Source organism: Panthera pardus, unplaced genomic scaffold (genome assembly GCF_024362965.1).
Source record: "Panthera pardus isolate Hobbes unplaced genomic scaffold, ASM2436296v1 HiC_scaffold_10, whole genome shotgun sequence".
Taxonomy (NCBI): Eukaryota; Metazoa; Chordata; class Mammalia; order Carnivora; family Felidae; genus Panthera; species Panthera pardus.
In genome coordinates this window covers 6,847,800-6,861,627 of record NW_026526655.1, presented here as the reverse complement: position 1 = coordinate 6,861,627, position 13,828 = coordinate 6,847,800, and the positions used below count along the sequence as shown (strand labels likewise).

The following is a 13,828-nucleotide window of genomic DNA, read 5'->3' as shown; positions in this document are numbered from 1 at the left end:
AAAAGCAGCCACTGAGCGATTTCTATAAGGTTGGAACACATTCGCTGTCCTTGAAGAGTACCGCGGTCCAGTCGAATTATCTTCTCCCCACTTCTCCGTGGAGCACGGCATCCTGGTGAAAATGGGCAAGTTCTGACACTTCTGTGTCCCGTTTTCTCAGACTTCCCTTCCCTTTTGTAGATCGGAGAGCATCGTCCGGGAGATGGAGCTGCTGGGCAAGGTCACTGCCCTGGACTTAAACCCGGAGAGAACCGAACTCCTCAGCTGCTCTCGCGATGATCTTCTAAAAATCATCGATCTGCGAGTAAACGCCGTCAGACAGACCTTTAGGTAACTGGACCCGTTGGTTTGGGTTGCATTTGAATCTTGCCAGTTTCCTGGGGGGTCACGGGAACACCAGAGGCCCTGGCCCTGCTCGTAAGTCCCGAGTGCGGTGAGCTCTTGGGGTAACAGTGCTTTGTTGGTTGCAGCGCCCCTGGGTTCAAGTGCGGCTCTGATTGGACCAGAGTTGTGTTCAGGTGAGTGGTGGCGCTGCTCCCGCCTCGCCCCTCGCCCCACCCCCCACCCAGTGCATCCCCAGGGGGCCTTTACACACCCTCTCACCCTGAGGGAGTGTCCAAGAGTGACCTGTAAACTCATCACTAGGGGTCATTATCACCGTCTCCTTCCTTTCTGGTGTCCTGAGAACTGTTTGAAGGCTTCCGGGGAGGGTGGGCGCCTCCCCGGGACAGCGCCGGGCAGGCTCTCTGGAGAAGGGCAGCCCCCTTGCCTAGCTCTGGCTCTGCCCGTGTGGCGCTTCTCCCGCAGGACGCTGAATCGGGGGTGGGCGGTTGACACCTTACCTGGTCTTCCGTGTTCTCTAGCCCCGACGGTGGTTACGTGGCAGCGGGCTCGGCTGAGGGCTCCCTCTACGTCTGGAGCGTGCTCTCGGGGAAAGTGGAGAAGGTCCTTTCAAAGCAGCATGGGTAAGGTGAACCCTGTTAACCCCCTGCGGTCGTGAGCAGGTCCTGTGACTTCATCCCAGGGGTCCTTTCCTCTTCGGGCACGGACCTGAGTCAGCCCTGTGAGGGCAGCGTGCGCTCGCTTGCTCTGCCGTGAGCTGGGTCGGTGGAGAGAAGCTGGGGCCGTTTGTGCAGTACAGAGGAGGGTGGCGTTCTGCTTATTGGTGTCACGGGCTGTTTCGGTTAGAGCCATTCGAGTGGTGGCTGCCGGAGAGAGGTTGGGGAGACAGTCTGCCTTCCTCATTAACTGGCCCCTCCTCTCCGCCTCTCCTCCCTTCTCAGCCCCTTTGCACAGGAAACTGACTGCTTGTAAACACTGATTTTCGCGTGCTATTTTTCAGTCTTCCCCCGGCCTCCTTTCTGTCTTAGCTTTGTTCTCCACCCAAGCTCGCTGCTAGTGAGACACCGGGCTTTCCTCCGTCACCACCTCTCTCTGCCCCCAAGAGCAGTGGCCACTGCCCGCCCCTCAGCCCCCTGAGGCTCTCGTATGAGGGTACGAGCTGCCCCCTTGGGGTAGTAGCCTTGATAAGGCCTGGCTCCTTTCATTCCTAAACCGCTTCCGAAAATACAACGCAGGGTTCCTTCGGGTTTTTTGGCACGTTAGTAAGGGCCTGCCTGTGAGTGGGAGTGATACTGCCAAGTAAACCAGGCCCTGGAAAAGGCCTTGCTCCCTGAACGTGAAGGGGACCTAGTGTTCAGTTCACCGAGATCTCACACATGTTCCGACCTCTCCCTTTGAAGCTCGTCCATCAATGCGGTGGCGTGGTCCCCCTCCGGCTCCCACGTGGTCAGTGTGGACAAAGGAAGCAAAGCTGTGCTGTGGTCAGAATATTGACGGCACCTCCTCGAGAGAGAGCAGAGCCGAAGCCGGAGACGCACGCAGGCTCCCGCAGCTCTGTCCTGGCGGGGGGTGCGTTGGGTGTAGCTTTGACCGCCAGTGGAGAGCCCGAGCCACGTGGCGCAGTGGCTTCCTTTGCACGGGATTTCCGAGGATTTGGGCTGAGGTCTCTACGGCCTGAAGGAATAACAGTGCGAGAACCTGACCCTGTAGTCACTTAGCAGAGGTGCGGGTTCTTGCCCTGATTCGGTGGGAAACACTACTGGCTCTGATCTTCCATACCTCAGTGGGGGGAGCGGGACACCTACCGGTTTCCTCGCAGGCCGGCAGTGCCGGGAACACCCCACACGCCTGGGGTTGGTTCTCCCTCCAGGCTTTCTCCCGACCTTCTACGGTTGGTTCTGGCCGAATGCATGTCCTGTCACCCTGGGGTCATTTTCCTGGTGAACTCGCTTTAATCATTGGATTAACAGAAACCCAAACAGGATTACCCCTGTCCTCGGCTGCGGGGGCTGCCCTGATTTCTGAGGAGACAGGACTGTGGTCCCTCCCCGTTGGTCTGTGTCATTATTACGAGGCTCTTACTCTGATCTCATCTGATTACTGTTGGAATTTCCTTAGCTCTCCCAAACTGTTCTTAGAAAGCCTCTGTTCTTCAAAGCTTCGGGCGTCCTTTCTCCCCAACAGTGCTATATACTAATTTCTCAGTCAAGAGATAAATCCCAACTTGGTTAAAAAATACTTTTTGGAGGCGGGAGAGGAAGGGTGCAAACCTTCTTCCAGGAAAGTGTGCTGCAGGGGCAGAGTGTATTCCTGTGTCCGTCTGTAGACTCCCAGAAAGTGGGTGCACGCCACCTTCCAGGGGTGCCTCGCTTCTACCCGCGGGTGACGAGGGATTGGAGGCCTCGAATGTATTCGCCTGGAGCCGGTAGTTCCAGGTCACTGCCCTTTTGCCAAGCCTACGTGCAATAGCCCCTCGGTGCTTTAGTGCGAGAAGCCCATTCCAAGAAGCATGGGAATGTCATCTTTAGGTTTCAGGAGTTATGATCAAGGCCGGGGGCAACTGGCCTGTGGCTTTCTTTTTTGTTTGTTTGTTTGTTTGTTTTTTTACACATTTATCCTTAGCATTTTACCTGTGTATATCATTTTAGTTTTTGAGTGACTGAAACACCAATACGTTTATCACCTTTTCATTTGCACTTTATACTTTTCCTTCTGCACTTGTTCTCTGGACAGCTGTGGGTGACGAGAGCTGGAGCTGGGTGAGGAGGGGGGCCGCCGCCGTCCTCCCTCTTTCCCCGGCCCTCCTCCCCCCATTTCAGCTTGCTCCGAGAGCTCAAGGGGAGGTGGAATTCATAGGCCAGGGCGCAGCTGTTATTTATTTAATTATGTTGCCCAACAGAACTTGATTGTAAATAAAAAAAGAAATCTGTTCTATACTTTTCAAACTCTGTGTCTCTTGGTGGTTATTTTTTTCTCTTCTGTCCTTAAGAGAAAAAGCTGCTTATCTCTTTTCCTGGTGTTCGTTCATTTGTAAATAACAGCTAGTATTCTTCTGGAATCTCTCCTTGTCATTCAGCATTTAAGCCCAAATTGCCACTGCCTGAAAACCAGCATTCCAGTTTCACGTCACATGTAAGTCTTAACCCGACTTTACATCTTACAACCTGACTGCATCTGGGCATCTGTCCGTCCGAGAGCCCAGCGCGCCGACGAAACTCCTGCCGTCAGCTCAGTGCTGTGGCAGATGTGAGCCTCCAGTTCCTCACCGGAGACCTTGCCTGTAGGATTGGTGACGAGCTATACCTGTCTCCTGTTGGTCTCTGGCCTCTTCTTTGCTGAAGGGGCAGGAGTTACCTCACAGAGGAGTGATTTGTTCGTGGGCACTCTGGTCTCTAGCAAGCGGCCTAGTGCTAGGACGAGTCCTGATGTTCCGGAACCCTCCCCGAGAGACCGCTGTCCGGTTCGCTTACTGCTGCATTTACTGAGGGGCCTGCCAAAGTCCATTTAGCCCAGCAGCTGGGCTTGGGATTCCATCACGATCTGAAGTCTCAGAGGCAGCCGGCAGCCTCCAAAGAGCTGAGAGAGCCCTTTGTAGCTCTTTGTACTCACTTTCGAGGAGGTGAGTCATTCTCAGCAGAGGCCTCAAGTAAGCATTGCAGTAGCCTCCGGTTATCCTGTTTTCTTTGAACTTGCAGGGAAGCTTGGCTGCTCTCTACTTTGAACAGAGATGCTTCAGTTTGAGGTCCGTCCACACTGCGAAGCTCTCTTCGGGTCCCTTGACTGCCAGGGCTGAGCTGTTCAGTGTGCGGGCACCCACTGCAGTGGAATAGGATTTGCACCCAGTTCACGGTCCTGATGCTCCCATCTGTCAGATCTGGGGCCCTGCCCCACTGCTGCGGCTTCTGCTGGCAGGGGTGTGGGGTGGGCGCAGTTTTCCCGTTTCCCAGGTGAGTCCGGGTGGTCGGAGCTGGTACGCTTCTGTGGAAGCGGCGTCGGCTTTGACCCGGACATTAACATATCTCAGAAGTTGATCGTTTTGACATATTTTTTGGATGAATGCAAATAGTGTGATAAATCAAGCTCGGTGCCTTACTCGTAAAGCACGTACTGTGTACACGCTAGTCTTTGTCCTAGAAATCTTGCAAAGCCCCTCTTCGTCTTTCACCTTTCACGTCGTGGCTCACAGATTTTGTATGGATGCCGGCGTGAGTGGGCGAAGCTGCTCTCAGCTGGGAGGGGCCTGCCTGCCCCCAGGGGTGAGCTGCTTGGGAAGTTCCAGATTGCTGAGCGTACCAGGGTCTTCACATGCGTAGCACAACCGTGCTCTTAGAGAACTGGAAGTTTTGAAAGGTGCACTTGAAACTCCTCACCCTTGTGGGCGCCGGGAGAGAGAGCAGCCATGATGAAACGCCCCACACACGAAACCACAAACGTTTCTGGATTTCTGCGAGATCTTGGGTGGTCATCAGGAGCCTGTGGCTCTCAGATTCTGTGATCTTCCAACCGCATCCCGTGTCACAAGTCGCGTTTCACAGCTTGGCAAGAAGCTGTTCTAGGGTCCTGACCCCTAGTGGGCGCCATTGTCTGCAACCTGCCTGCTCCTCCAGGCCCGCGGTGCGGGGCTGAGCCCAGATGGCCCCAGGCCTTTACTCCACTACGTCTTTCCTCTTGTGCCCTACTGTAATTCCCACTCGCTAGAAATCCCAAATTTGCAAGCCAATAATAAACTTTGGAAATCTTGAGTTAAGTGAAATGTACCCATTTGTTAGAAAATGGAGGGAAATTGGTGCAATCCAGTAAGATTGGTCTCTGATCAAAAAAATTATTCTTAACCTGCTTCATCTCGGCAAAATTTGATTTTCGTACCTCAGGAAGCTCTGGGTTTCATAGCACAGCCCGACTGGTTTCTGTCTGTGCCTCCCAACCCCTCCCTGTCTTCCTTCCAGATACTTTTTCCATACTGTTTGTGCTCTAGCTGGGCTGTGCTCCTCGAACACTCCCCGTCTCTCTCAATTCTGCCCAGGGCTATGCGGCCCTCATCTGGCCCTGACTGACTGGCACAGGGCGCAGTGAAGACACCCACATCGGGGTGGATCCAGAACCTGATGAGGCTAGAAGAAGTCCCAGTGCCCCTCCCCTTGCCCGTGTCCCCCCCTCCCCCCCCCCCCCGCAGCTTTGCCGGAATATTTGACAGCAAACTTAAAGCATGTCATTTTCCCCATAAATCAGCATGCATCATCCCAAGCTAACCAGGACACTGTGCCGTAAGTTACACCTCGAAGAATTAACGGGAACTCCATGTCCCTGACTATCCAATCTATATTCGAATTTTCCTGATTGTTTCAACAATGGGTTTCTTACGATTGGCTTGTTTGGATCAGGATCCAGTTAGCTTTCACTGCATAACAAACTACCTTAAAAAGTAATGGCCTGAAACAACCATTATTTCTTCCGATTCTGTGAGAGGGCTGGGCTGGCCCAGTTGAGGATGAATAGTAGAGGGTGGCCTCACGTCTGGCGGGCAGCTAGGAGAACACGGATGACGCACCAAGCACGCATGCGTCAGTGTGCAAGCACTTGTCACTCTGCCTGGGTCGCCTTTGTCACATCTCATTGGCCAGAGCAGATGGCACAGGCATCTGCCTGAGTGTGGGGCGCCGCATGGGGACAGGAAAGGGAATTGATTGTCCACAGTAAGGCCACATTCTGTTCTCCTCTTCGGTCTTTTTTATTCTAGAACAGTATCTGTTGCAGACTTCTTTCTATGCCGCATGCTGGATTTGGTTGACTTTGCTCATAGGGGCAGTACGTGTGTCCCACGTGGGAACAAGCAGCCCTGCATGTCGCTGTGTCCCAGGCTCCTGTGGATTTGCTCTGGCCCTAGATGTGGAGAGGAGAGCAGGTGAATTTGGGCTCTGGGCTTCCTTTTCCCAGAGAAACAGACTTAGGAAACCACAGTTATGCTTGTAAGTCAGGCCAAGCAGCACGCAGGCTGGACACAGTCTGGTTTCTGGTCGGGAATCAGAAGTGTGTTGATCCCTAGAGGACACGCCCAGATGGTTCCAAGAGCCTGTGAGTAAAGTCTCGGGAGCAGCCGTATCCTGGACCCCCAGGCAGTGCTTGGCACAGTGGGCACTTGGTCACGTTTTTATTTAGTAGGATTGAGTCAGCAAAAAGCAAACCAGACAGCCCCCAAAGGGGGGCCAAAGGGACAAGAGAGGAGGAGGGATGGAGAGTAGTTAAAATCTAGGAATAAACCACAGAGGAAGTAGAAGTGTTGTGTAGAAGCTGTTGTGTGCATGTAGGTGTAGGTTTGGGGTCACAGTGCAAAATGTGTACTGTTTTTAGATGTATTGAAATTCACATAAAATGAGCCATTTTAAAGCGGATTCACAGTGGACAACCACCACCCCTAATTCCAACCAAAAAAAAGGGGCATTTTTGAAACCAGGTTCGTGTCTTTTTTCCAAACGCTTTTGATCTAGAGCAGTTGATCTACCTGAAGAAAAGTGTGCGCCCTTGTCTCAGCTCAGGTTGCTTTAAGGAAACACCACAGACCAGCTCAGACAGCTCAGGCAACAGATACTCCTTTCTCCCACTTCTGGAGGCGGGAAGTCTGAGGTCAAGGCACCGACAAGGTGGGTTCCGTCCTGCTGCACTTGCAGAGTGGAGAGTGGGTGTCTCTTACAAGAATGCTAATCCTGTCAGATCAGGGCCCCACCCTCATGGCCTCATCCAACCCTGATCACCTCCCAGCGCCCCATCACACAGGGTCGGGGGTGGACACAAACTCAATCCATAACAGTACTCCCCTCGGAAAGGCGTCTTCCTCCGTGCGATCTGCGTCACGAGGAAGCTGCTCAGTTTGTGGTCGGCTCCAAAATCTTGTGTTGAGGCAGCTTCATGACCCCTGAAGGACCCTCTGGTGTTGGGACCCACGTGGCGTGGTCAGGGTGAAGAAGCCCCCGAGGCACATGTCATTGGCCTCTCGTGGGAGAGGACAAAGGGAAGTGTTGGCCAGGATCCCCCTGCCTCCACTCTGCACGGGACTCTCCTTCTATAGGACTCACCTGCACATTCGATGCATCTCCCCAACTCTGCAAGTCAGGAGTCTGTAGGTGGCAGGCCGAGGCCCAGCTACCTCCCCAAGGTCGCAGTGGACCCATCCGTAGGCCACAGAGCCCAGGACTCCAGTCTGGAGTCTCACATGTCTCCTTTACATGGAAACCTGGAGCGCCAGGTACTATTCCCTACCTGACGCCTCAGCACGGACATTCGAAATCTGCGTAAGGGTGGGCCCCCGGCATGGTGAGAGGGTTCCGATGCCCATGAGGAATGACCATCTGTGTCCTGATCATGAAAGAGTCACACGTAGAAGATACTGGATTAACTTGCAGCAATGAAGAGAGGTGGAAGGGAAGCTGAGTCCTTCCTAACAATTTCCCCATGGGTCACACACAGTTTGAAAGAAAGGTGGTAATGATTTCCCCATCCCTGGAAGCATTCAGCCACTTCTTATTGTGGATATAGAGTAGAACCAAGCTAGGGGTGGAGTGTGGCCTACATCCTTTTTTTTTTAAATTTATTTAGAGAGAGAGCAAGCAGGGGAGGGGCGGAGTGAGAGGGGGTGAGAGAATCCTAAGCAGGCTCCACACTGTCAGCACAGAGGCTGATGCAAGGCTTGAACTGACGAACCACGAGATCATGACCTGAGCCGAAACCAAGAGTCGGACGTTCAACCGACTGAACCACCCAGGTGCCCCTGGACTACGTTCTTTTCCGAGGTGTCTGCCCAAACCCCCAGGATTCCATTTATGGTTTCAGATGCCCTAAACCAGCCTGACCTAGAACAGCTGTCTGTTCTTTAGGTCAGTTGACCAAGAGGTGCATGTTGGAATTAAGGTGGCTTTTAAAAGCTCTTGATTCCCTGGCAGTCTTCGTAAATACAGTAGACCCCAGTCTTCTCGGGTCCTCTCTGCTTCGGTGAAACCAAGGCAATGAGGACACAAGGTTTTCATGTTGTAGTTGACGTTTAGCGGAGTATGCCAGTGTTCCTTGCACACGCGCCCTCGTAAAACCCTAACACGATAACCTAGCCCCAAAACCCATAAGCTTCTTAAGCTGAACATCCCCAGCCTGGTGCTGCGTCTAGTACTGGGAGGGGAAGCCCAGGGCTTGTAGCTTCGTGGCACCAGACGCCGACTCCAGAGAAGCTGGCATTGCTGTCGCCAGTGGTTCCCAGACGGCGAGCGTTCAAAGAGCAGTCAGGTTCCAAAATAACTAGAGAAAGATTGACAACTTTTTCTTTGGGCCAAGTAAGGATTTTTTTTTCTGAACTACCATCTACTCTAATCTTTATTTTATAAGAGAGAGGACATTTTGTTCTTATGCTTAGCAGCTGCATTCTGAAACATTTATGAGTGAAGTGTCATGATGTCTGCATTTTACTTTCAAAGGGTTCCAAAGGAACAAGCAATAGACAGGTGGAGCACACACAGGGAAGTGTTCGTTGTCAGAGCCCAGTGTTGACTGTGTGGGTGTTGCCTGTATTATTCCAGCTTTTCCCTACATTGTAAACAATAGATTTCAGAAAAACGCAAAACTCATGGCAGATCAGTGGCTGCCGGGGACTGGGGAGGTTGGTGGAGAAGTTGATTGAAATAGGGGCCAGGGAACTTCTGGGGGTGATGGCAATGTTCTGTCTTGACCATAGTGGTAGTTAAGCTCCTCAAACTGCACACTTTAAAATGGGCAGACTTGGGGCAACTGGGTGGCTCAGTCGGTTAAGCGTCCAACTTTGGCTCCGGTCATGATCTCGTGGTTTGTGGGTTCGAGCCCTGCATTGGGCTCTGTGCTGACAGCTCAGAGCCTGGAGCCTGCTTCAGATTCTGTGTCTCCCTCTCTCCCTGCCCTTCCTCAGCTCGTGCTGTCTCTCTCTGTCTCTCAAAAATGAATAAACATTAAAAAAAAATTTTTTTAATGGGCAGATTTACTTGTGTGTAAAGAATGCCTCAATAAAGAGAGAGAGAGAAAGGACATTTTAATATCCAAAAGCTGAGAACTTCATAACCTTAGGATAATTTACATTGAATGCATTTGGCTCCATAACAAAACTTACAACAGCGCCCTTCTTTTTCTCATTTTTCTGCCAAGCAGAGAAAAATTCATCACAGACCAGAGCCTGGGAACGACTACCAGAGACTCCATTTCCCAACAAATGAGGTCTGGTATCCGGCCCACCCCCAGTTTTTCCCACCTGCCAGGCGTCGGCAGGTCAGCAACTGAAGTCTGCCGATCTGCACCCTCCCAGCAGCCTGGTGCTAAGAGAACGGGCGTCCCAAGAGCACCCACAGCTGCAGGCGGGTCCCAGGTGCTGCGGCCACCGCTCAGGGCAGCCCTTCTGATGCAGACGCTAAAAGAAGCACCCTGGTCATTTGCCTTTCTCTTACGTGCGTGGTTTTTTGTTGTTTTTTTTTAATTTTTGTTTTTTGTTTTTTTTTTTACGTTTATTTATTTTTGAGACAGAGCATGAACATGGGAGGGGCAGAGAGAGAGAGGGAGACACAGAATCTGAAACAGGCTCCAGGCTCTGAGCTGTCAGCACAGAGCCTGACGCGGGGCTCGAACTCACAGATTGCGAGATCATGACCTGAGCCAAAGTCGGACGCTTAACCGTCCAAGCCACCCAGCCGCCCCCGTGTGCGTGTTTTTAAGGGGAAAAAAAAAAATCAGAGATTCTTTTAAATTTATGACAATGTTATATTTTAACCATTCCGCTATGGGAGAAGTAAATGACTCTTGGAGAAAAAATTTTTAAAACAGGTGAAACCTAACATACCCACCACACACAGACCACTGTTAGTTCCTTATACGTATCCTTTCAGATTCTGCATATTAAACATGCATATGTGTGTATACACATATAGGCACAAGTTTGCATAGGTGCATAGGTGTGTATTTGCAAGGTGTGATCATATTACGCATGCCATCCTATAATCTTCTTTGTGCAGTCACTAGCTCTCCCTTTTTATTCCAGATATTTCCTTCTTACCTGCCACCTAGACCATATCCAGATTTTCCCAGTAGACCCAAAATGTCCTGTAGATCCGGTTTTTCCAATTGGAGATATGCAGTCTGGGACCACACGTTGCATCTGGAGGTTGGATCCCTTACGTTTTTTGATCTAGTACCTCCCTTTTCTGTGACATTGACTCATGAAAGACATCAGCCACTTTTCCATTCATCTAGTCACTCTCTCGTGCCATCTAGCTCGTTCCTCTCTTCCCTGCATTTCTATAAACTAGAAGTGATGTCTGAAGGCTTAATGGATTCCAGTTAACCCAAGGTGACACGTGACATCTGGTTGGCATCATTGCCAATTCTGAGATTGACCATGGACCATGCCTGGTCCCCCCAGTACTGTGAGGCTTGCACCTTGTGATAAGCCCAGGATCCAAATGCCATCACTTTGGTGCTATAGGAGCAGCCATTTCCCTATCACCTCTTCACCCGAGGCCTTTGACTCCAATGAATAATTGTCTGAGTCAATCATTTCATCGGTATTTGATAGTAACTTTCACCATCATTCAGCCACGGTAAGGCCAACAGATCAGGACACAACGGCCACTGAAAAGATAATCTGTTACAGTTCCCAAAAGGAGGGGACAGCCCATGCCACGTGGGGCCACATGGGGAAGCACCAGATTCCGTCAGGGGGCAGAGGGATGGAGGGGAAAACATGGGCAAGAGTCTCTGTGGTTTCCCCAGGAAAGAGCTGATGAGGCAAGATATGTGGGTTGAAGATTGGGAGAGTTTGAATAACTTCTTCCGGCTCTTTAGTGATGGGCTCTCTCCAGTGTCTGAATCCTGGTCTGGGGATAATTAGGGCAGGGCAGTATTAGCTCAGTGTGAGAGCCTGACCAGGGAGGAAAGGAGGCCTCCAAGGTGTGTGGGCTCTGAATTGGTTACTTTGCGTATGAAAGGCTGCCTCTAGGAAAGGGCTAGCAGTCTCCAGGGGCCGCAGAGCCCCAGATGGCAAGGCAACAGAAATAGGGAAAATATGGGGCACCTGGCTTGCTCAGAAGAACAGGTGACTCTTGATCGAGGGGTTGTGAGGGGTTGTGAGTTTGAGCTCCACAATGACTGTAGAGATTACATACATACATACATACATACATACATACATACATACTAAAATACAGAAAATCAAAAGGCATGGCTGGCTAATGGAATCAGAGTTTGTCAAATGATGTTTTTCTAATTCTGTCATTCCTTTTGCCAGCTACTGCTGGCATTCCTCTGGTTTAAAAAAAAAAAACACAACACAAAAAAAAGCTTTCCCCCTTAGAAATTTAAAAAGTTTCTGCCAGCTATTACACTGTTGCAATCCAGAGACTCATCGATGGGCTGCTTCAAGGCTAGTGAGATCCCTCTTCTAAGTGCTGGAGATGGGATAGGTGGTCGGAAGTCTCTATCCCCCCTGGAGCATGCATTCCAGGAATGATGGGGCTGGGGACAGACAGGAAAACAAGGCACACAGATTCTCCTGTATGTAAGACAGTGATAAGTGACAAGAAAAATAATGCAGAGAAGGCTGCAAGTTCTGGGCGACCTGGTACATTATAGGCTGTGGGGTGAATGGGGTGACATTGAAGTAAAGACTCAAAGGAAGTGGCTCTCTGTGAGAGGAGTGTTCCAGAACAGGAAACAGTTAAGCGCAAAGGCCCTGTGGCAGCTTTAAAGAAAAGTGAAGAGACCAGTAGGCCGGAGAAGTGGGTGAGGTAGTGAGAAATAAGCCCGTGTCGGCCCACTCAAAGGAGGGATGTGGAGACTTAGCGCACAGGGAAGTGAAGTGAAGTGAAGTAGTCTGATTGGGGCAAATGTTCATTCCCTCCTCCCTTTGTTCTTTGGCGCGTGTTCTTTGGCCTCTGGAAATAAGCGCTCAAAAGGGAGAGGGGAAGAAGAACCAAGAAGTGAAGTGTGTAAGGGTTTGGGACTCCATTGGGGGGGGGGGGGGGTTTGTACATACTTCCAATAGGTTATAAACCTGTTAACTAGACAGTGTAGCTTTTATTTGGTATTTCTGAAAATGAGTCATCTCCCTTACTTCTCACAAGAGGTAACAGGGGAGCAAATCTGGGAGGGCCTTGCAGGCATTGTCCAGGCAGAGGGGGAGCCCCCGGAATGTTTCCATAGATGCTAACACCCCAAAGTGTTAGAACATGCTTTTTGCTTTGACTTGGCTTCATTCCCAGACACAAGGTCAAGTCCAATAGGTAAATGTGTCTGCAGTGTCCCATGTGTTCATTCCCTGAGTGTTCTTGTGAGCAGCTGTCGTTCTAGGCACCGGGAACGCAGAGGTGAGGGAAACAACAGGATGGGTGCCTGCCCTCCTGGAGCCAAGAGTCAAGTGAGGGAAGAAAGATCATAAAATAACCACACAAGCATCAAATGCAGCTGTGCCTCCAGCCCAGCCCCGGAAGTTGGGGAAGGCTCCCCGGACGATGGGACTCCTCACTTACAGCACGAAGGGTGAAATGAGTCAGCAAGATGAAGACAGAAGAAGAGGATTGTTTTTTTTTTTTTTTTAATTTTTTAACGTTTATTCATTTTTTGATAGAGACAGAGCAGAGCGTGAGTGGGGGAGGGGCAGAGAGAGAGGCAGACACAGAATCCAAAGCAGGTTCCAGGCTCTGAACTGACAGCACAGAGCCTGACGCGGGGCTCGAATCCACGTACTGTGAGATCACGACCTGAGCCGAAGGCGGATGCCCAACTGACTGAGCCACCCAGGCGCCCCGAGAAGAGGATTGTTCCGGGCAAAAAAGAACAGTGGGGGTGGGGAAGTGGGGGGAAATGTGGTACAGGACAATGTGGAAAGCAGGTAGAGATTTCAAGATGGTGCCCGTGTCCTGACAACAGTGGGAGATACTAAACGGAGGGGACAGGTCAGGGTTTGGGAGGCCCCTCTTCCACTGCAGACAAGGAGCCAGAGGCTGGACATGGAGGTAGTCAGACGGCAGGAGACATTATGGTCCAAGGAAGCAGAGGGGGTGGTGTGGACTCAGGAGGAGGCTCTGGGGATGAGAAGATGTGGACAGATTCCAGAGACAAGGGGGGAGGTGGGGTGCAGGTGGGGAGAGGAACAGACAAGACTGGGGACAATAATCAGGAGGGCAAGGGGTGGAGGGGAGGCACCCATCTGGTCTGGCTTGAATAACACCAGGATTCGGCTTGAGGTTGACATTTCTCCTTGACCTTTTTGTCTCTATCCCCACGCCCAAGGTTGCATTAGCCACCTGCTGAGTTTAATCAAGTTTGTTGAGCACTCGAAAATCCCCTGTCCTGGTGATACTGGGGGTGAAGGGCTAATCAGTCTATTTCCAGAACCCAAAGAGGGTTAGGATAAAAAGCAGCTTTTCCTGAGCTATCCACCCCCGCACCACGCCTTCCCCACTGGCGCTCCTGCACCTGTGAGCCCCTCTGG

General features: G+C 51.3%; 1 protein-coding gene across 3 annotated transcripts in view; it reads left to right on the top strand.

The window, feature by feature from the left end:
* The window catches only part of ATG16L1 (autophagy related 16 like 1), a 35,662-nt gene extending 32,375 nt beyond the window's left edge, over nt 1–3,287 (top strand). For all 3 annotated transcript variants that reach the window (XM_019445531.2, XM_019445530.2, XM_019445529.2), the window contains 4 exons: nt 181–330; nt 471–518; nt 864–965; nt 1,743–3,287. In XM_019445531.2, coding sequence (XP_019301076.1) covers nt 181–330; nt 471–518; nt 864–965; nt 1,743–1,836 — 394 coding nt within the window. In that variant the 3' untranslated portion in view covers nt 1,837–3,287. The remainder of the gene's footprint in view (nt 1–180; nt 331–470; nt 519–863; nt 966–1,742) is intronic.
* The last annotated feature ends 10,541 nt before the right edge of the window (nt 3,288–13,828 follow it).